The sequence below is a fragment of the Aquarana catesbeiana genome, linkage group LG02 (assembly GCF_042186555.1).
Source record: "Aquarana catesbeiana isolate 2022-GZ linkage group LG02, ASM4218655v1, whole genome shotgun sequence".
NCBI lineage: Eukaryota > Metazoa > Chordata > Amphibia > Anura > Ranidae > Aquarana > Aquarana catesbeiana.
In genome coordinates this window covers 452,024,267-452,048,876 of record NC_133325.1, presented here as the reverse complement: position 1 = coordinate 452,048,876, position 24,610 = coordinate 452,024,267, and the positions used below count along the sequence as shown (strand labels likewise).

At 38.6% G+C, this 24,610-nt stretch overlaps 1 protein-coding gene across 1 annotated transcript in view; it reads right to left on the bottom strand.

Moving 5' to 3' along the window:
- The window catches only part of TFAP2E (transcription factor AP-2 epsilon), a 59,311-nt gene extending 40,849 nt beyond the window's left edge, over positions 1 to 18,462 (bottom strand). Inside the window, exons 1-3 of the mRNA XM_073615592.1 lie at positions 18,244 to 18,462; positions 16,141 to 16,587; positions 9,404 to 9,452 (exon numbers count right to left, since the gene is read on the bottom strand). Coding sequence (XP_073471693.1) covers positions 9,404 to 9,452; positions 16,141 to 16,587; positions 18,244 to 18,270 — 523 coding nt within the window. The 5' untranslated portion in view covers positions 18,271 to 18,462. The remainder of the gene's footprint in view (positions 1 to 9,403; positions 9,453 to 16,140; positions 16,588 to 18,243) is intronic.
- Positions 18,463 to 24,610: the final 6,148 nt, after the last annotated feature.

Sequence of the window (24,610 nt, the reverse complement as noted above, 5' to 3'; positions counted from 1 at the left end):
GATAGATAGATAGATAGATAGATAGATAGATAGATAGATAGATAGATAGATAGATAGATATATGTGTGTGTTTACACTGTACATATATCTATCTATCTATATATATATAGATATATAGATATACACACACACACATATTATTTATTTATATTATTATATTATTTTGGTCATTACAAGTGTAGGTTCCTGACATCTGCTTTAAAACAATTTATACTGCATCTGCAGTATACATCCATTCAATGAAATACATAGATACAGCTTATTATGCTTATATTTATATATTTTTCATTTAAAAAAAATCTAGACGCCATATTATAGAACTAAAAAGGTACAAAGTTAATAGCAAATACTGTCTTTTTTTGTATTATTTTGAGCAAAAAATTTTTTGTGACTGTAGCAAAGTTTCCTACCTGGAGATCTAGTAACAGCACTTCAAGCCAACAATGTTAAACAACTGCCTTGCACGTAGCAGCAGTGTTGTCACCATACCATGTGCACTTGTTTAATTGGCTGCTGGGCTGCTTATCAGGTCTACAGGAGGCGTGTGTTGACCTAACAGGAAGTACAATGTCAACAGAGGGAGTGAGGCAGTTGCTTAATGTAGTCAGGATAACACACAGGAAGTGCAGTTACTGGTAGGATCTCCAGGTAAGAAAATTGGCAAAAATTCACAAAAAAAAAAAAAAAATTACATAATACGTTTTGGGTTCATATAAAATTTAAAGTGTATGTAAACTCAAACACAAAAAATAGAAAAGTAGAACGAAAGCAACAGATTAACTCCAAATGTTACCTCCAACATTACTTGTACACTTCTTCATGTTTCATTTTTTTTTTTCATCTGCATTTTTTTCTGCATACCTTTTTGCATGTTGTTATATGTGATTGCTACCCATTATTTTTGGTCCTGTATTTAGCGAGTGGCAAGCAGAAGTAAATCAATGACATAAAAACAGGAAGTGACAAGGACGGAAGAAGGGAGGACTTGTATGTCCCTTTTGCAACAAAAAAACATCATGTTCAAACTCTCTTTTGTCGGAGCTCAGAAAGAATAGCGGTGCATGCACAAAGGACAAAGCTTTATTAATGAATCTTGAAGAGCCGCAACTTCTAGGTCCTGACAACACTTTGGGGATCAACCATTTGACTAGTGGCTGAGTGGTGTTGTTGGACTGCCACAGGAAATAAGGACATCTTCATGGGAACAGCAGGATTAACATGTAATTGGTTTATACGAGGGTTCTTTAAAAAGATTCTGCACTTTTTTTTAACTCTATTAAATATAAAAAAGTGCGGAAACGTTTTGAAGAACCCTCATATAATCAGCTAAATATGCAGTGGTAACCTTGCAAAGGGCAGCATTTTATTTACGCCTGGAGGGACTTTAATATTCTGGTGTCTACATTAGTTTTCTTATTAGTTTTTTTTTTTGTAGGCTTTCTTTCCTTTATTTTCACCTGATGATCATGTGAATAATATAATTCCTGTACCCCCTGCCTACACTAATGTATCCACTGCATCTATGGAGGGAACCATGGTTGAACCTCAAAAAAGTCTCCCTTTGTTCATTTTCATTTTTATTGTGGACTGATGGGAATCATAGTTTACACACAAAAGAGAAGGCTCGTTGTGCTTTCTGTAAACTCACAGGAAGTGACAAAGACTTTGCATTTCTGGCAAGATCAGCAGGTATTTTCTGTATTTGCTGAAACTTTTCTTAGCCTGGGAAATGAAAATGAATGCAGCCACTTCATCTAAAGATGCTGGACGTTTTTCTTTTCCCTGCAAGGTAAAGTCATAATGTGCTAGTATGCACTGCATACTAGCACATTATGTGAAACTTACCTTTAAACAAAAATGTTCCAGCACCGCAACGTCAGCGCTGCAGCGGCTCCTATCTTCACCCATCTTGCTTCCGGGTTCGGGGGCTCTGGCTTGTGACTGGCTGGAGCTGTGATGATGTCACTCCTGCACATGCGTGCGGGAGCCACCGCTCACAGCACAGGGCTCTGAATAAATGGGGGGGGCCGTTTGTCACCGGCTGCATGTAATGTAAATATCTCCTAAACGATGTACGTTTAGGAGATATTTACACTACCTATAGGTAAGCCTTAGTATAGGTTTAACTATAGGTTAAAGTCAGTAAAGGAAGTTTACTTCCTCTTTCATTTGCAATATTAGGTGGTTGATTTACTAAAGGACGTAATGAATGTGAAAAAAGCGACTCTGTGTTCGCTTCAAACAGCCAATCGTGTGCAAACAAAAATCCTGTTTTTTTCCATGAATTATTAGGCATTTACAGTGAACAGTACTTTATCTTAGTGAATATGTATTACTCATTTAGCTAACAGCCTGGTTGATTTAATCTGATGCAATGATCAACATGGGGGAGTTTCATGCTAACTAGAGAGGAGATTTTAAAATATAGCCGAGCCTTGAAATGGATCTAAACCCACCAATTTAACAGTTTCAAAAAACAGTTATATTCCCAGCATGCTAACTGTCACATTAGCTTGTGCCCTCAACCAAACTGTCAAAACATCAAATGGCTGGTGTCATAACTGAAATGTGCAGCATCATGGCAGTTACAAATTAAACAAAAGCTAAGATGGTAGCTTCCTTGGCTAAAAAAGGATAGGAGGGTTTAGTTCTAGTGGAATTAAACCCTACTATCCTTTTCAACCAAGGAAGCTGCCATCTTAGCCTCTGCTTGATCGCAGTTTCCATGGTGCCACACATGTGATCAGTTATGATACCAACCATTTAATAGCTTGATAGTTCAGTTGAGAACATAAGCAAATGATAAAGTTATTATTCACAGCATGCCTTGAATGTAACTGTTTTCAATGAGTTTGGTTCCACTTTAAATAGACCCATCTGTGTGTCGCATGCACACTCCCCTCTCTCCTTTTTTAACGTCTCTATTTGGCTGATTTGCTCACACCTTCACTTTAGCTTTAATTTGATCAAATATTACTGAAACAGATCTATAGGAATAAAAAAAAAATAAACTGCAATAGAATGTTGTACAAACAACGGCAAAATAGATGATTTGATTCCCTGACTTTAAGCTGGAAGTATTTGACTGCAGTCAGTTAGTACAGCACAACTGTGGCACAAGGAACCCATAAACATTTGTGGTTCATACTTCCTGAGCCAAGAACAATTTTCAAATTACTTTTGGGCCAAACTGCCAAATCTAGACCTGCATATTTCCTGACATCAATTTGGAGCTAATGTTTACAATATTTGGGTTGCACTTGTTATATAGGGCCTTTTTAGTCCAAGAATTTAGGTATTAAGAGCCCTTCTGGATTCTTATATCCTCCTTACTGACAATCATTATTCTGCAGGGGGTATGATGGCTGTATTCCTGAGATGTCCCGTCTTGGTAAAAAACAAGGGTTAACAGGCTGAAAGAACCCGCCATTTTGCTAGTATCCTCTAATCAGCTTTCTGGAAGTCCTTAGTTGTGACATTGTTAGTGGTTTATGAGGCAGTAAATGCAGAGGAACAGAAAGGAGGATCTGGGGATATGAGACTGGTCTCCCATAATTAGTTTTAATAGAAAAATCCGGGACCCTGTGAGAGGCCAGAGGTTTGATCATATGGCTGGGCAGGAAATTGAAGCAGACAGTACAGATTGGAAAAGTATTCCCTAAAATCCTGCGCCTGTAAGCATACGGTGCTGGTGGTGGAGGGGGATGATGTATGGATGAGGCTATAGCAATGCTACTTCCCACATCACATCTCGGTGTATTTGTGTAAAATTGGACAGTAATAATTATTTAGGGTTTCATCACTGGGCTGTGATATGTGACAAGAAATCATGCAAACTGTTTTAGATATCTGCTTGGGGGACTTTGGATGACTCCACATTAGATGTATGATGACACTTGGATGAAAGTGGAGTTCTGTGATTCTAATACTGGAAAACATGACAATGCAATCATTACCTTAGTACATAGAATGCACCCCCCACCCCCCCAGTAGGGTAAATTACTACAGCAGTGGAGCATGTTCACTTTGTAAAATGAATATTCTAATCATGTGCAAGTATTCATCTTCTTTTTTTTTTTTTTATATTATTATTATTTTCTTTGCGTTTGATTGGGCTTTTTTTGCAAAGTGAATTTTCACTTGGCTTCAGCTCATTTATATAGCTAAGTGGAAATTCACTTTTCAAATGAAAAAAAATCATATGCAAAGTGAACATGCCCTACTCCTTTAGTAATCACCCCCAATGCACCCAGACAGAAATGCCCAAATTTTAGTTACAATCATGGGGTTGATGTAGATAGTTACTTTTGATTATCTATAGCTATGCATGAGTGTGGAATTCCAGTAGGGGGTTATAAAGAAAGGTGCTAATAGTATTAGGTGCCTATCTAGCATAAATCCACTTGCCTTTAATTTGTCTAATTTGCTGTGGCTGTGGTGGCTATTTACTAAAAATGGAGCACTCAGAATCTGGTGCAGCTGTGCATGGTAGCCAATCAGCTTCTAACTTCAGCTTGTTCAATTAAGTTTTGACAAAAAAAAAAACAAAACTGGAAGCTGATTGGTTTCTGTGCACAGCTGCACCAGATTTTGAACTCTCCAGTTTTAGTAAACCCCGCTTTTTGCGCCTGTGTGCAGCTAAAGATACTGCATTCCTGACTGCAAAGTCCAGCACTAGAATTACATTTATGCTGTTGAAACATATTCACATTTCCACTGTTGTTTACTCGGTAACAGTATACCTTTAAGCAACAGTTATTTATTTAGTACTTGAACCTTCTCTACAAAACTCTTTGATTTGCTTTATGCAGTACTGGGGATGATTTACTAAAACAGGAGCATGCAAAATCTGGTGAAGATCGGCATAGAAACCAATCAGCTTCCAAGTTTTTTTGTCAAAGCTTGATTGAACAAGCTGAAGTTAGAAGCTGATTGGCTACCATGCACAGCTGCACCAGATTTTGCACTCTCCATTTTTTTGTTTTGTTTTTTGCAAAAATCTTTATTACGTTTTTTTTTTTTTTTTTTTTCAAATGGTGCAACAGAAAATATCCATAAAGGAAAATCCAACAGTTTTAGTGAATCAACCACACTGTGTGCACATAACATAAGAGGTTACAGGTACCGCTATGATAATAACAAAGACAACTATATTGTAATAGTATTCCTAATAATGAAGCAGTAAAACAATGCTAAGCAAAATCCAAAGACCATTTCTAATGTAGATATTTGAGGAACAATGAAAATATAAAATGTTGATGTTTACTTCGAACTAGCTGGGCTAAATGCTAAAATAATCTGGTGAACTAGTGTTATATACAAAATTCCCAGGAAGATTAATCAAACTATTATACTGTATGCCACCACAAGTCTAATATTTTATTACAAAGTATATCCAATTTATACTTTTATAGAATAATGACTTTACCAGCCACCCACATTAAAAGGCAAAGCCCTGAATTCAACAGCCTACTGGATATGAAGGCATTCACTTAGAAAAACAAGATTCCTATTAGAATGAATCTACTAAATATTGTGCTGTCTACCTTATGAGTATGAAAACATTTCTAATGAATAATATATGAAAGATAGCATTAATAAAACATAAATTAAAGGGACTCTGTCTCCAAACAAAGAGTGTTTAGACCTGTAGCAGTTCACTAATTAGACATACATAAGTCTGTCTGGATAAAAGCTGCTATTTAATACCAACTTCAGTATGTGCTCTGCCATGTTTAATAAATCTCTGCAGAGTGCGTGGACAGAGCAGTGTTGTACTACACTTCTGTGGAGCACAAGAAGAGTTGGACACTCTTTTAAATGTGTATTTCTTCATTTTGATGATATTTACACTACATCTTCAAAGCAGCGAAAGTGTGAAAGTTAAAAGTAGCATGCTAGTTGTTGGTTTCAAGTGTCTCCTACGCAAAATAATATTGCTTCTGTTTTTTATTTTCTAATTGGTAAAAAAAGGTGTGAAAGAGATCCGTTTTACTATATATAGTTTGCACATATAAATATATATATATATATATATATATATATATATATATATATATATATATATATATATATATATATATACGGTATATATATGTAATTACACTAATTTTCTTGGATATAATACAACACAATATAAAACTGCAAACAATGACAGTAGTGCTGGTCAAGATGATTTATGCCACTTTTTAGTTCTCAATTTGCCACATTTGCCATTTGTCTTTCTCATTTCATAAATGTATTTATAAGCTACACTAAGACCAGCGCCCTCATGTGTGTGAGTTTTAAGCTGGTCATACACTATATAGTCTGACTGTACAAACTTGTTTAGATTTACCGAAACTATATATATGGGGACAAACCTAAAGGATATTTTAAATCGATATCAAATCAAATAGGCCCTTCTACTACATAGTTGATAGCAGATCTAAAAGACATTGGGGTTTATTTATGAAAAGGCAAATCCACTTTGCACTACAAGTGCACTTGGAAGTGCAATCACTCTAAATCTAAGGGGTAGATCCATAGGTGTGTGCACAGGGTATGCCGGGTGTGCATGGGCACACCCTAATCACCTAGTGTGCATTAGCATTATCACTCTGTGTAGCAGCGGGGAGATGGGAAAGATCTCCCTCTTACCTGCTCTGCCGTAAGAGAAGTGTTTACGCACTCCTCTTTCACTGTGCCAGCAGGGAGATCAATGTGCCAGGGCCATATATAAACACAAACACACACTCATGTGTGTTTGAGCTTTGGGTGCACACCCTAATGCAATAGGTTGCGCACACCTATGGGTAGATCTGAAACGAGGGGAAGCTCTGCTGATTTTATCATCCAATCATGTGCAAGCTAAAATGCTGTTTTTTATTTTCCTTGCATGTCCCCCTCGGATCTACAGCGACTTTACTTCCAAGTGCACTTTCGGTGCACTTTCAAGTGCACTTGCAGTGCAAAGTGGATTTGCCTTTAGTATATAACCCCCATTGCTTATATTAATTGTATAGTGTGAGAGTTAGACATTTTTACAGCACATAAAGGGGTCGATTTACTAAAACTGGAGAGTGCAAAATCTGGTGCAGCTCTGCACGGTGGCCAATCAGCTTCTATAATAAGGCTTACCTGTAGGTACTGTGAATATCTCCTAAACTTGCACAGTTTAGGAGATATTCAGAATGCATGCAGCCAATGACGGCATTGGTGCATGTGCTCTGAAGGTCTGGCTTACCGTGCCAGACCTTCATTGCCCGTGCCGTAAATGGCAGCTCCAGCATGCATGGACGGGAGTGACGTCATCGAGGCTCCGGTCACTCACAGCGCTGGAGCCCGCGAATCCAGAAGAAACCCCGGGGAAAATGTCAGCTGTCTCAGTGGTGTGCGGGCGTCTCTGAAAGGCATCGTTCTAAGGTAAGTATTTCATAAGGAGCTAATATGCAATGCATACTGGCTCATTATGCCTTTGTCTTACAGGGTTTTTTTCTCAGGTTTTACAACTTCTTTAAGCTTAGACAAAAAAAAAACCTGGAAGCTGATTAGTTTCTATGCAGAGTGGCACCAGATTTTGCACTCTCCAGTTTTAGTAAATCAACCCCCGCAATCCTTGTTCATCTATACAGTTATGCCCCGTACACACAGTCAAATTTTCCGACGGAAAATGTTTGATGGGAGCTAGTTGTCGGAAATTCCGACCATGTGTAGGTTCCATCCGACATTTTCCGTCGGAATTTCCGTCACACAAAATTTGAGATCTGGATCTCAAATTTTCCAACAACAAAATCCATTGTCGGAAATTCTGATCATGTGTACACAATTCCAACGCACAAAGTTCCACACATGCTCGGAATCAAGCAGAAGAGCCGCACTGGCTATTGAACTTCATTTTTCTTGGCTCGTCATATGTGTTGTACGTCACCGCGTTCTTGACGTTCGGAAATTCCGACAAGATTTGTGTGACCGTGTGTATGTAAGACAAGTTTGAGCCAACATCCGTCGGAAAAAATCCATTGATTTTGTTGTCGGAATGTCCGATCGCGTGTACGGGGCATTAGACTACATAGGTACAGCACTGAATAAAGAATTTCCACAGTTGATTATACTAATTTGATTTAGTAATTAAAGTGTATGTATAGCCAAACCTATTTTTTGTTTTGGATAAAGTAGGGAATAGTTAAAAGCCCTGCCACTTTATTTTTTGTGGTCTATGTAGCATTGGGTAAATTGCTTGTTCTAGGGACAACCCAAATATTTCTCTCTTATTATCTTTATCTGTGAAAATGGTTAGCAGGACAAAAAGTGGGGGCACAGACAGCAATAAAAACATGATGAGGGTCTAATCTTTCTACACTCTATCTGAAAATTTAAAAACGGGTTCTTCCAAGAGATACACTTTAATTCAAAAAGTAAATGCAAGCTCTATAATGGCTGAAACAGTCATACTACACATGACTTCTCCCTAATGTATTGTTATATGGTAGCACTAGTCTGGACAATGACAGGCTCACAAAATACTTGCCACGTTACTCAATAGCCACATGTCCAAGTCAGCTTTTGTTGGTGAGACATGCTAGATTTAAGCTCAAGTTACAATAGTAGCTGAAAGAAAAGTGAGATTTTTTTTTTTTTTTGTAATGTTTTAAACGGCAGTGGATAGATTCGCTACTGAGAGATTTAACCTGTTGTTGACCGTTAGCTCACTTACAGCTTTGAAAGAGTTGCTAACAAGAGGTTAAATTGCTCAGTGACATGAGAAAAAGACACCCGAGTATCTTTGTATTTGTGCTGGCCATACACATAATGATAAAAAATGGTCAATTATAGATTTGATGATTCCAAGCATCTAGTCCCTTAATACAATTTGTTTCTAATTTGATTGGATTTTCTTAGAGGACAATTTGTCTCTTTTTGATGAATGCGGTTATTTGTAGATTGAAATGATCATTATAATCTCTTCATTAAAACAAGTATAATAAACATTTGTTTTACTACAAACATGGCCAGCAGTAGCCAATGACAGTAGTATTTCTTCAACATAGTCACAGAGGGGTTGATTTACTAAAGGCGAAAAGACTGTGCACTTTGCAGTTGCTCCAGAGCTTAGCAAATGAGGTAAAGCTGCACTTTGCAAACAATACCCAATCAGATGCAAGGAAAATAAAATTAAATAAAACAGCATTTTTTCTTGCACATGATTGGATGATGGAAGTCAGCAGAGCTTCTGCTCATTTACTAAGTTCTGGAGCAACTGCACTTGCAAAGTTCACAGTCTATTTGCCTTTAGTAAATCCACCCCAAAGTGTTACGAATTCAAAAGAATAAATAAACAATAGTTTACAGTGGGAACAACTGCATATGTCACATTATTGGACTGATGAGATGGCATGTAAGTGATAGCAGCGCAAGAACTTACCTTTCTTTATCACTGACTGGTCCAGCAAACTGATTCCAGAGTCATCCATCTAGAAGTAAAAAAGAACAATTAACACTTGGCCCGTCATAGAACAGCATCAGCATACTAAGCTTCAGATACGGCATGATGTCATCATGAAACTGCAGCACTGGGGGCCCTGTAAAACCAACTACAGGAGCACATCTATTGATGGCCATACACACTGGGAGATATTATTCAAGATTTAATCTTTCAGCAAAAATATCAGCAACTGGGTAGTGTAAAAATATACCTGAACAAATAAAGTCTGAATGGATTTGTGAAGGTAGGCCCTCATATTTTATGTTATATAATATATAACTGATGTTTACATTTATTGATTTGGCATGGTTTAAAGTGAATGCCCAGCTAAAATGATCTTTTTTTATTAGTTTAGTTTAGGATTAGAAAACACGTCAGATTTAGGATCAAACACAAAAACCAAAATTTGTTTTTTAATATGGAGTAAGGAAAGGCTAGAACCCCTGTGAGCTTTTTATTGTTGTCTGTCTCCTTTTTGAAGATTTTTCCTCTCTTCCTGTCTGGTGAAATTATTGTCACTGGGATAGTAAGGCTGGCCATACATTATACAATCTTCTTGTACAAGTTTAACTTTGGATTTAACAAAACCATATAATATGAGGTTAAGCCCAAACGCTGTCAATTTGCATGAAATTAAGCAGGCCCTTGCACTACATAGAGGGAAATTGAATAAGAAAATTGTATAATGTATAGCCAGCCTAAGTATAATTGAGCCTTAGATAGTAGTAAAAAAACAAAAAACAAAAAAAACAGCATAGGTTCTCAACTTTCCCTGTTGTATTTAAACTAATAAAAATCAATTTACAGGTTAATATAGTATAACTAAATAAAGAGCTAACACTAAAGGAAATTCATAGATGCGTATATATAGACTAATATATTACATTTCCAAAGCTATTGAAAATCGAAATTTTATGGTATTATTGTACCTTTAGCTATATTAAAGGGAACCTGACACAATGCAAAAAACTGCTTGCACGTGCAACAATTAACAACTTATGCAATAATGCAATATAATAATGTAATATAACTAAATCAAAGAGCTACCACTAAGGGACATTCTTATGTGTATATATAGGCAAGGCTATTGAAAATCTAAATATTATAGTATTATTGTACCTATAGATTTATTAAAGGGAACCTGTCACCATTCAAAACAACTGCTTGCATATGCAGCAATGCACACATTTACAAAGAAAAAATATTTTTTTCTATATCAGAGATCAGAATAATATTACGCTGTAATAAAAAAAAAATGTTGTGGGTGTGGCCATGTTGAATAACGCTTTGCAATGTCAAGGTACAGAGCCACGTTGAGGGTTTAGTTATTCACTCGCAGCAAAAGCATTTTTCGATTGCTCAGCACTCACAAATATCAAAATGTAAAAAGTAGAATGTATTTTTGCAGTATCTACTCAGCGATGCTCAGATCTTGCCTCATTTGGGACAGATTCCCTATGATATAAAATAACTTTTAACATTATACATAAATGTGTATGTAAATGTCCCATGTGTATGCAAACCTTAGCATGCTTGCTGCTATAATGAGGCTGGCTAGGAAGACAAGTACAGCTAACTGTTCTATGTTATCAGTCATTTTAGGATAAAGCAAGCTTAGTAGAGCCTGCCTGCAGAATTCTACAATGTGGCTGGGCAGGAAATCAAATGTTATGAATTTGGAAAATGAATCCCCAGAGTACAATATTTTTCTAAGTTATCTTAATTTTGATCATCTTCTTTACCAAAACCTGAAAAATCCAAAAGGACTGGGTCTTTAAAGCTAACAAATTTTTACAAACTTGTCATAAAATGACACCCTTTATTAAATCACCTGCCATGATGTAGGTGGTAAATGATCCTCATGTTACTATTTTAAAATTTTAAAAAAAGATAAATAATAATTTACAGATGCCAAACAGTGTGCTCCCACTTTCTCTTCCCTGATAGTGGGAATGGATATGAATACTAGAACCGTACTCATCATTCGATTTCTTCACCTTAGTAAAGCCTAGACTTTTTTTATATAAGAAAACAAATACAGAAGCGGTGTGCTCCTGGTGAGCCAAATGACAAAAATTCCTTTTAGTTTTGGCTAGCAGATTATTGCTCCCCTAAATGAATGTACACACCATACACAAATCCCCTACCATCATCAGTAATACATTGTACAGTCACAACAGTGAGTATATTCACTATTCTATAAGAGAAATAATTTCCCTTAACACTCAGCCTTGCTAGCCAGCAAAGAGGAACTAATTCAAACCTGCTTCTATCAGTCTGATACAGAGTTCTAAATTGCCTATTTTTACAAATATTTGCAAGACATATGTCAAGCTACATCTTCAATGCCTAATCCTACTTCACAACTCATATACATATATGCATTTATAGCAACAAATAGACTGACAACACACTTTCATCATATCTCTTTTAAATGTACATCTATACATAACCCAGGGAAACTAATATTTAGCTCTGTCCACTATACAGACATACCTTGATGCTGTATGTAGTTACCAGTCCATGCAACTGAGCCTTTGTTTTGTTTTTTAATTAAAATTAAGCTACTTACATTTTTTCTTTATATTACTATACTTAATATAAACAACTTGTTTATTTTGGATGAAATAACAGCTATTAGAAGGCTATTTTTGATAAGCATTTGGCATCATGCAGCTACATGTGTTGTTTTTTTTAGCAATGAAAATGTAAATAAATACTAACAAAAAGCACCAGTTTTGTCTTAGCATGGTCTTTGTGGTCAGAAAAGCTGCCTGTATGTGTGTGTGTGTGTGTGTGTGTGTATATATATATATATATATATATATATATATATATATATATATATATATATATATATATATATATAAACGTACTAAACTGCATATTGGGATGATGGGATGATTGGATTAATCCAATCACCCCATCATCCCAATATGCAGTTTAGTACGTCCATATATATATATATATATATATATATATATATATATATATATATCAACAGAAGATTTGTTTTTGTTGCAATTGCCATGCACCTAAACCTACAAGACTTTAGCTCCTGACAGTAATTATTTCAAAATATCCACAGGATTTTTTTTTTTTTTTATAATTCTCCTTTACTGAAACACAGATATACCAGGTATACTGGGACATAACAGCAGCCACAGATATATATTTGAAACATCCAAAAACAGTATTATTTTATTGAACCACTATTCTGACAAATATATAACTAAAACATTTTTTGTCATGATAGAATTCAGTATATGATTTGTATGTGCCTTTATTTTTTTTTTTTATCCACATTTACATGCAGAGCAACAAAAAAAAATCAATGACAGGAGTTGTGAGAAACTGTAACACTGCCAGGGGTCCTTACAACAGTTCATTTTTATTTATACATGGTTTAAATCTTCTGGGCAAAAGCCAAAACTGTCACTGCAACCGCTGAAGCACCCCTGGCAGTCCTATAGTTTGCCCCAACCCCTGCCACTGTCACTTTTACTATACAGTTTGGTCTGCATGTAAATGTGGAGGAAAAGAAATATATTTATATTGTTGGGTGCTGTGAAAACTGTTGGCACGATATAAATCCTGTATAATAACAATAATATATAACTGAAGGAATGTGAAATGAAAAAAATACTGTCATCAAATGTATTAACAGGATTAGGTTATCGTATTACAATATTTTTCTAGATAGTGGTCACTTATTTCCCACACTACACAATTATTAATAGCAATGTTCTAAATGGTGGGATCTCTGACACAAAAAAAAAAATATATATATAGTGTGTACCCAGTTTAATTGTTTAATCACTTATCAGTTGGCCAAGCTGCTAAAAGAATGAGTATACTGCACATGGGTTTGAGAGTCAGTAATAATTATATAATTATATTTAACAAATGGTGAACTCATCCAGCCTGATTTGATCATTTGCCAGTATGCTGTATATAGTATAGTACAGTGTATATATATATATATATATATATATATATATATATATATATAGATATAAACTTAAGTTTAAAAATTTTTTTTTTATTTTTATTATTTTTTCTTTTCTTATGTTTTGGTAGTTGTATTCACCTAAATCTGATGGGGTAGCTGGAACTAAAGCTGGCCATAAACATTTAGCAATTTTCTTATTCAATTTCCTTTAGATTTACCTTCAACTATGTAGTGCAAGGACCTGTATGATTGCATACAAATAGGTTTGACCTCATATTACAGTACATAGTTTTGCTAAATCTAAAGGAAAATTGTACAAGAAAATTGTATAATGTATGGCCAGCCTCCTAACAGGAACGTGTCCCTGTGTGCCTGTATAACTGCATAGAAAATTATTCAGGCTATCAGGCAAAGACCAGTGCCTATAGTCAAAGGCAAATACCCAGTCTTTATTTACAGCACTACAAATTGCTTTTAGACCCCATTCAGTGCTTAGCTCCACTGATTCCTAAATGAAAAAGATGTGTTTGATTAAAAACATCCCTGCTTTCGATGTCTATAAAGCTTGCATGAGTGGGATTAAATTAATTGTAGATGTCAAAAGGGCAGACACACATGCAGATATATATATATATATATATATATATATATATATATATATATATATATATATATATATATATATATATATATATATATATATATATATATATATCTATATCATGTACATTTAAATACCCAAATATTTTAATGGCATAATTAATAGGACATGTTTAGCTATAATACAGGCTGGTATTTTGAATTAAACAAAAAAGATAATGCAAATTCTAAGTGCAGAGCAAGACATCATGCTTTGCTTGTTATGGTAAAATAAATACAACGAAAAAAAAGGGAAGGAAGGAAATGTGTCGATTTTTGGACACCCAAGCATGATAAAGCCCCGTGTAATCTCTATTATAAACGATTACAAGGGATACCCTGAAATATATAGAAGTGGGCCGATGTTAGCCTTAAAAAAGTCATCACAAAAGAATTTCAGCCCAAAAGCTACAAACCGTATTTTTTATTCAAAAGCAGCAAATGGCTACACAGGTACATCGATATTATTTAAGGAGCATCAAACAATTACACTTTTTTTAAACAGTTAGGATATTATTAAGCATTTATATTAGAAATATTTTGAAATATAATAAATGAAGCATATATATGGAATGCGAAACAAAAATATTAGCCGACTGCATACAAAAAAGCATATGAGCAGAAAATATAATAACGCTGTGATGACCAACGAACATTATCAAAGAACAAGGCATTTCAGGCGATAAGCCTGCAGTATTTGACACTATTAACGGCAGCGCGATGTAGTAGCGCAGAGTACAGGGTCGGCGCTACAGGTAGCAGACACCGCGGATTGCTTCACATTATATTTATAAAAACGAAAGTTATGTGCTTCATTAAGTTGAATAAACATCTTTTGCCCGAGGGGTCAATGGGAAAGTCATAGAGGAAATGCGATCAAGGTTAAATCATTTTCTGTGAAATCCCAAACCAATTAGATAATTACAGAGAAAGCAGAGATCACAGTAACAACTCCTTTATTGAATCACAAGTGCCACTTCCTAATGCATTCCTTTTTATTTCTGATCTTTAAATAAAACACATTTATTACTCAGACCAATGGACTCTTCTGAAAATGATTCTAAGGAAAGGACTCATATGGGGGACATTTCATTGTAGAAGGCACTTGTGGGGCTGAGAAGTTTTCAGAAACTGACATCTTTCCACAATGCCAGGAAAATATTATATTATTTAATATCAATAATAAGACAACAAGAGAATGATAGAGAGATAGATAGATAGATAGATAGATAGATAGATAGATAGATAGATAGATAGATAGATAGATAGATAGATAGATAGATAGATAGATAGATAGATAGATAGATAGATAGATAAAAAATTACAGATATATAAAATGTCATAGATAAGAGAGGGACCAAATCCAAATTGCTCTACAATTTAAACAGAAACAAATGTATATCTGATACATTTGAGTGTAATAGTATGTATCTATTTCCTATTACTACAATATGGCTATTTATTTCCAAAATTCTATTCAAAATATTTTTTTGCTGCATAGCTGACTGTTCAAACCCATATATGGCTTTTTTTATAAATATGTGAGATCTGTATCATTATATCTATATAAATATATCTATATCTATATCTATATCTATATAGATATAGATATATATATATGTATATATCTATAGCTATATCTATAGCTATAGATAGAGATATATATATTTCAGTTTCAATGCATTCTCTGACGATTACAGGGCTAAAGTGCAAAAATTCTTCTGGAAATAATCTTAATTTTGCCTGTAATGCTCCATCGTGTCCTGTAGACGTGGACAATGAGACGGATTTAAATGCTGACTGTGTCTTCCATGACAAATGATGATGATGATGAATAGGAGAAGCTGTAAACTCTATTATGTTGGGGGGCAGCCCTGGGCATCAAAGCCACTGAAGGTGACATTATGGAGTGACAATGGATAGGGGTTGATTCAGGACTAGAAGTGATTATCCATGTACAATGAACAGCTTATTTTTGTGGAAATAATAATAGGAGTTTGACAGGTTGCAAGATGGGGAAAGGAGATGTGATCAGGACACATTCAGGTACAGATCTAATGAGAGATGTAAATCTGAGCTGTCTTACCTGCATGTCCTCCAAACTGTGGTGTGATAGTGCGTGTAAGGATAGGGCACTCTCTGCCAGGCTGTGGCCACCATCTCCAAGAGTATGTATCAGACGTGGTACTCCCCCATAGTCCCTCCGAGGGTCCAGGCTGAGCCCCCTGTGAGCCTGAGAGAGCAGACCAGCATCGTCCTGCCGCCCCCTCTGTGTGTGCCATGCCGACTGCTGGTGCTGGTGGATGGGGTTGATGCCAGAGTATGGGTCTCCCAGGTGAGGGTATCCAGGTTCTTGGCTCTGTGAGTAGGATAAAGGTGGCTGGGGGTAGGGGGGAGGAAAGTATGGGGGCTGAAAGTCAGATGCTGGGGTGTGACAGAGTGGGGGAGCAGAGGAATAAGCCCCTTGGTTCAGAGAGGAAAGCTGGGACAATCGGCCACCGCTGGAAGCCCCGTTCAGGGCATCAGAGCGATCCTGCAAGGCACAAAGCAACACAATTATGAGTCCACAGTTTTCCACAAGGCGACATCTAAAAAAATATATATCTCCACGAGTCCACAAGGATCTTATACAAAGTTTATACACATCCATGAGCCCACAATGTTCCACAAAGATCTCATACAGCACCCATACACATCCATGAGTCCACAGAGTTCCACAAAAATGTCATACAATGTTAACACATTCATGAGCCACAGTGTTCCACAAAGATCTTAGTGGAAAAAAAACATAAACATCCATGAGTCCACAAGGATCTTATGCAAGGCTCATACACATCCATGAGCCTTGCACAAATCTTCCACAAAGATCGAATACAGCATCCATACACATCCATGAGTCCACAGGGTTCCACAAGGATACAATGCCAATACATATATCATGAGTCCATAAAGTTCCACAAGGATGTCATACAACGCCAATACACATTCATGAGTCCACAGAGTTCCACAAGGATCTTATACAAAGCTCATACAGACTCATGAGCCCACGATGTTCTACAGGGATCTCATACAATGCTTATACACATTCATGAGCCCACACCGTTCCACAAGGATCCTATACAGTGCTCATACACATCCTTGGGGCCACAGTTTCCACAAGGATCTCATACAGTTCCCATACACACCCATGAGCCCACAGTGTTCCACAAGGATCTTATACAAAGCACATAAACAGACATGATCCTACAATGTTCCACAATTATCTCATACAGTTCCATACACGTCCACGAGCCCACAGAATGCCTACGCACAGCCATTAGCCCACAGAACTTCACAAGAATCTCATAAGTACTTATACACATGAGCCCAGAGAGCTTCACAGGGATCTCATGCTGTGTCACATCTACAAGCACACAGAGATCTGATACAGTGCCTATACACATCCAGAGCTTCGCAAGGCTATCATACAGTGCCTATACTATGATATCTAGTGGGGTGAAAGTATCCCCTTCCTTCTTGTCTCTAGAGTGTAGTCCCCCTGTTATGATACAGCTAGTTTGTCCTGTGATGACCTTCATAAGACCCTTTTTTCCACACCTGCAGGCTATAATATATACCTTACAGACAGCTTTCCAGTTACTACCAGGACTCCTTCCCTTAGTAAGATCCTTCTCCCTTCACACCTACAACCTGCACCATATACCTTACAACCAGCTTCTATGTCATTACAAGACCCCTTTCTTATTATTCTTACAGCCAGCTTGTCTTCATTAAACTCTTCTCCATCCATACTTACAACAGATACCATATACCTAACAGCCAACATCTCAATCACTACAAGGACTGTCTACAAGGACTGTCTTCATGAGGTCCATCTCCATCCACACCCTCCACCTGTACCATGTACCTGCCAGCTTCACAGTCATTACAAGGACTCCCTCCCTTAAAGGGACCCCTCTGCATCCACACCTACAGCCTGTAGCACATACCTTACATCCAGATCCTCAATCACTACCAGGGTTCCCTCCCTTAATAAGACCCCTTTTCTTCACGCTCCCAATTCCCTAAAGAAAAATGATCAGACCACAAAACACAGAGCAGCCATCTGTCAGGCTTGTACTTTCTAAGTAAATAGGTATAAAGTTTCATCTCTGATGACAGGTTCCATAGCCCCCCTCCTACAACTTACCATGGCTGAGTAAGCGTGGACTAACATGAGTGCAGACTTGGGGAGAAGATCCGATGGGAAAGAAGAAAGTAGAAGATCAGTGAGAGTAGAGTGACTGGATTCCTCTAAATCACAAGCTGCCTGTCATATCCAAGGAAGGAGCCCAGGCTGCAGCAATGAAGCTTGTAGACTGTGTCCTCTTCTAGCTCAACCCCCTCCTCTCTCTCTCACTCTCATTCTGAGCCTAAGGCATCTCCATGCACTCCAGATATAGGCACGGGAGCGCGCCAGGGGGTCAGGAGCGCGCATTAAAGAGCCAGCTCGTCTGCTCCCCACTGTTCCCTCCTGCTGATTGCAAATGTGGAAACAGACAAGGGATCTTTATTTATTTACACACACAATAGTGCTCGTGGCATCAGTTATGGTGCTGGATGTAGATCCCATCTGCATGAAGATAGTGTTTGTAATATTGACAGGGAACCACTTACATAATGCCTGCCCTTTAAATAATATGACATGGTGCACTCTTTTCAGGCTTTTGTGCTTTTTATTTAATTTAGTGTCTATAGGCGAAGAAAGGGTGGGAGATTGAAACTTTGGTCTTGTAATAATGAGAAGAAATGACAAAGCAGGATGGAGGAGAGTGGCTGGGCAGATGACAGTATATGCAGAAGCTGGGGTTCTGGGAATGATTTGCACTGAATGAGCCAGCTGGAGACTGACACAAGACATCCCATTACATAGACTGACTTAGGAGTCTGAACAAAGACATACAACAGTCAACTGTACTGTACACAACCACAACACACTCAGATCACAGTCACATCTAACAATCCGGAGGCTTGATGGCCACCCCAACAGGCAGTACAACCTAGATTTCCCTATCGGAGGGATGGGTAACGCACATATTTGGTTAGACCTCAAATCAACACAGTTATTACTCCGTATTTATTCATCAGGGTCTAACCTGGGATCTACAAAAGCAGATGCTATCCCATCTTTATGCATCTTTATGTCAGAACACAACTCAGCACTGAGAAGCTCAACATACATCCCATTACCACCATCTGAAACGTCAACATGACTGGGATTGACATTTAACAAGGTCTATAGTATTGGGGCACCATATATTGATCTAGCCCAGGGCATGTCACATTATCCGAGGGCGATCCAACTTAGATAGTCTAAATTGGAGCCTCCCACATCATTGGCATGGGCACAAGAACTGACAATCAATGTCCCATCACACCTAGGAGCCTTTCTAAGAAACCAACAGGACAATCCATAGGAGCGGTAAATGTTGCCTGGATTGCAGAAAAAAATGCATACCTACATTATAGTATGAATAAAAAGATGTGTTATACAAGGTGATGATCAGAACAAAGCCAAGGCATAAAGGAAACAATCTTTATGTATCAGTGACAATCAAGGTATACTATTGTCGGGACTAAAGAGCTGTGCTAGGCTATTCTTTCTATAATACAGAAGAGTTATATATATATATATATATATATATATATATATATATATATATATATATATAAAAACATAGTTCGGAGTTGATTTTGTTACATTATACAGAAAAGTGTTACTATGTATATTATGTCATTAACAAGTTATCAATACAATGTAACAAGAGTACATGAATAGATGGTGTAAGATCCCCAGAAGATGCACTCCGCTCCCCCTCCAGTGTGTGCTATTACTCTAATTATTATTGCCTGGGGAAGTACTTGAAGTCACACAAAGGGGGAAGGGGGGGATTGGTGACTCTTCTTTGCAGTTAGTGGGAATGGATTCATACCCCTCCTATGCTGTTCTTTGAAGTTTCTGCTAGTAGATCTCATGCATTTACCACATAGTGATGGCCAGAGGGCTGACTTTTTACTTAATCACAAGTATTCTATGCAGGGTGGAGGCTCATGCTGAAAACTGGGTGGAAAGAAGTTTCACCCAGGGTGATAAGTTATAATTTTCCAAATTGACAGTCAGTTGTCACCACTCTCCTCTAATCAATCCATTCATCCATCCATCCACCCTATCAAAAAAATAATTCCTTTAGTTAATTGAGGATATAATGGTACTGCATGCACGGTCATCATAGTGCATTAGGGTTGGATTGGATTATCCCAACAATCACCATAAACTAAGCTGCTGGGGTTTTAATTCCTATATTCTGCAGTATTTAACTTGAAGCATGCAGAGTGTAAGGATTGTTCCCTTTCTAGATGGGTAAGGAAAGAATTCCATGCCCCAGTGCAAAGACTGAGCATCATGCTAAACGATCTCTAATTCTAATGACAGGCATTGGGGTTGATTTACTAAAAGAAGAGACTGCAAAATGAGCTTCCATTTTTTGTTTTTTTTTGTTTTGTCAAAGCTTAACCTCCCTGGCGGTATGATTATGTCAGATTTTTGAATGTCAAAGCGGTACATTGTTTTGCATGGGAATTTGGCATTTAATATTGTAGGCCTGTAATTCTTAGGAATAACTCACTTATATCTGTCAAAACAAGAGTCTAGTAGACAACTCGGGATATGATAAAGTTTGAAACATGAAATCATTAATTATAATATAATAAATAACTATAAATAATTATAAAAAAACAATAATATAATAATAATTAAATATATTCAATAATGTAATCAAATCAAAAACACTGAAATTTGCTCAGTCGCAGAATTGTCGCTGTCGTCACTTTCAGTGTCTGATGACGAATTTCCCCACAAATCACTATCGATCAATTCTGCAAGTGATTCTAATTTAGTATCTCTGTTTTCTAGCTGGTCTAAAACTGCTTTTGATGTAAAGGGAAGATTTTTGGATGACATGGACATTCTCAAGTTTCCAGGCAGAAAGAATGGCATATATAATATAAAAGTGTATGCAGGGCACTGGACAAAACATTAGGGACAAAAGGGAGGTAAAATGATTTGATACAGTAATGTAATCTTACAGATTACAGTGTACTGTATGTGTTATGTATTTTGCACTTTTTGAATTTGCCGCCGGGCTCCGCCCCCATGCATTGCAACGCTCACAGGGAACCGAGCCCGGAACAGTACTACATCAGGCGGAGAAACCAGCGGAGGATACAGCAGGGGGACATCGCAGGATCCTGGGGACAAAGTAAGTAAACTGTACCAGGATACTGCGATGAGTGTGGCTCGGGGTTACCGCTTTTGGTACTGAATATTAACCCTGAGCCACACTACGGATTACCGCCAGAAAGGTTAATTTGACGTTAGAAGCTGATTGGCTATCATGCATAGCTGCACCAGATTTTTACACTCTCCAATTTTAGTAAATCAACCTCACTAGCTAAAAAAGGACCTTCACTCATAAAACCTACTTTGCTCCATTTTATTCCCCCACCCTTTAAGGCCAGTCAAGTACATGAGGCTGCATCACAACCGCACGCAACTGCATGCAATGCATGAGTGCAGGATTTTAGGGGTTTTTCACCACCTGTTGCACGCACTCTGAAAATAAATGAACTACAGAGCGCTCTTCACAGGGCAAAATTAGTGTAGTGAGCCCCTAAGGCAGGGGTAGGCAACCAAGGCCCTCCAGCTGTGGTGAAACTAAAAATCCCATCATGCCTTTGTCTCTAGGAGTCATGCCTGAGGTTGCCTACCCCTGCCGTAGCCTCCCTTATGTCAGATTTTTGCGTCTCAAGGGGCTACAATTATTTTGCATAGAAATTTGGCGTTTTATATTGTAGGCCTGTAATTCTTAGTAATAACACACTTAAATCTGTCCAAACAAGAGTCTAGTAGATATCCCGGGTATGATAAAGTTTGAAACACAAAATCATAAATTATAATATAATAAATAAATATAAATAATTATAAAAAATAATAATATAATAATAATAAAATTAATTTCCCTACGATTCACTATCGCTCAATTCTGCAAGTGTTCTAATTTACTATCGCTGTTTTCTAGCTGGTCTAAAACCACTTTTGACGTAAAGAGACACTTTTTGGTTGCTATGGAGTATGGACAATCTCCAGTTTCCAGGCAGAAAGAACAGTATATATAATATAAAACTGCATGCAGGGCACTGGACAAAGCACTAGGGACAAAAGGGATGTGAAATAATTTTATACAGTAATGTAATCTGTAAGATTACAGTGTACTGTTTGTGTTATGATTTTTAACATTTTTTTGAATTAGCCGTCAGGCTCCGCCCCCGTGCATCACAACGCTCGGAGGGAACAGAGCCCAGCACATGGGGGCTTCGGGCGGAGGACAGAGCCCACGGACACAGCGGGGGGACATCACAGGATCCTGGAGACAAGGTAAGTATACCGCACCAGGACCCTGCAATGCAATCCCGAGTGTGGCTCGGGGTCACCGCTAATGGTACTGAAATTTAACCCCGAGCCACACTTGGGAATACCGTCAGGAAGGTTAACCACTTGCCGACCGCCTCACGCATATATACGTGAGCAGAGCGGCACGGGCAGGCAAAATCACGTACCTGGTACGTGATTGCCTTCCCGCGGGCGGGGGGTCCGATCGGACCCCCCCCCGGTGCCATCGGCGGTCGGCGTTTGGCTGGGAGAGTTGAGAGACGAGGGGGAGACCATCCGATCGTGGCCCCCCCCTCGCGATCGCTCCCAGCCAATGAGAAACATCCCCTGCCTCTGTATAGTACACAGAGGCAGAGGATGTGATGTCATCTCTCCTCGGCTGGCCAGTTTCCGTTCCAGCACCGAGGAGAGAAGACATGTAAGTGCACAACACACACACAACACAGTAGAACATGCCAGGCACACTAAACACCCCCGATCGCCCCCCAATCACCCCCCCAATCACCCCCCCCCCTGTCACAAACTGACAGCAAGCAGGTTTTTTTGTTTTGTTTTGTTTTTTTCCTGATTACTGCATGGTGTCAGTTTGTGACAGTTAGCAGTGGTAGGACAGTTAGTATTAGCCCCCTGTAGGTCTAGGGTACCCCCCTAACCCCCCCTAATAAAGTTTTAACCCCTTGATCACCCCCTGTCACCAGTGTCGCTAAGCGATCATTTTTCTGATCGCTGTATTAGTGTCGCTGGTGACGCTAGTTAGGAACGTAAATATTTAGGTTCGCTGTCAGCGTTTTATAGCGACAGGGACCCCCATATACTACCTAATAAATGTTTTAACCCCTTGATTGCCCCCTAGTTAACCCTTTCACCACTGATCACCGTATAACTGTTACGGGTGACGCTGGTTAGTTCGTTTATTTTTTTTAGTGTCAGGGCACCCGCCGTTTATTACTGAATAAAGGTTTAGCCCCCTGATCGCCCGGCGGTGATATGCGTCGCCCCAGGCAGCGTCAGATTAGCGCCAGTACCGCGAACACCTACGCACGCACCGTACACGCACCGTACACCTCCCTTAGTGGTATAGTATCTGAACACATCAATATCTGATCCGATCAGATCTATACTAGCGTCCCCAGCAGTTTAGGGTTCCCAAAAACGCAGTGTTAGCGGGATCAGCCCAGATACCTGCTAGCACCTGCGTTTTGCCCCTCCGCCCAGCCCACCCAAGTGCAGTATCGATCGATCACTGTCACTTACAAAACACTAAACGCATAACTGCAGCGTTCGCAGAGTCAGGCCTGATCCCTGCGATCGCTAACAGTTTTTTTGGTAGCATTTTGGTGAACTGGCAAGCACCAGCCCCAAGCAGCGTCAGATTAGCGCCAGTACCACTAACACCCACGCACGCACCGTACACCTCCCTTAGTGGTATAGTATCTGATCGGATCAATATCTGATCCGATCAGATCTATACTAGCGTCCCCAGCAGTTTAGGGTTCCCAAAAACGCAGTGTTAGTGGGATCAGCCCAGATACCTGCTAGCACCTGCGTTTTGCCCCTCCGCCCGGCCCAGCCCAGCCCACCCAAGTGCAGTATCGATCGATCACTGTCACTTTTTTTTGTAGCGTTTTGGTGAACTGGCAAGCGCCAGCGGCCTAGTACACCCCAGTCGTAGTCATACCAGCACTGCAGTAACACTTGGTGACGTGGCGAGTCCCATAAGTGCAGTTCAAGCTGGTGAGGTGGCAAGCACAAGTAGTGTCCCGCTGCCACCAAAAAGACAAACACAGGCCCGTCGTGCCCATAATGCCCTTCCTGCTGCATTCGCCAATCCTAATTGGGAACCCACCACTTCTGCAGCGCCCGTATTTCCCCCATTCACATCCCCAACCAAATGCAGTCGGCTGCATGAGAGGCATTTATATGTCCTCCCGAGTACCCCTACCCAACGAACCCCCCCAAAAAAGATGTGTCTGCAGCAAGCGCGTATATAGACGTGACACCCGCTATTATTGTCCCTCCTGTCCTGATAATCCTGGTCTTTGCATTGGTGAATGTTTTGAACGCTACC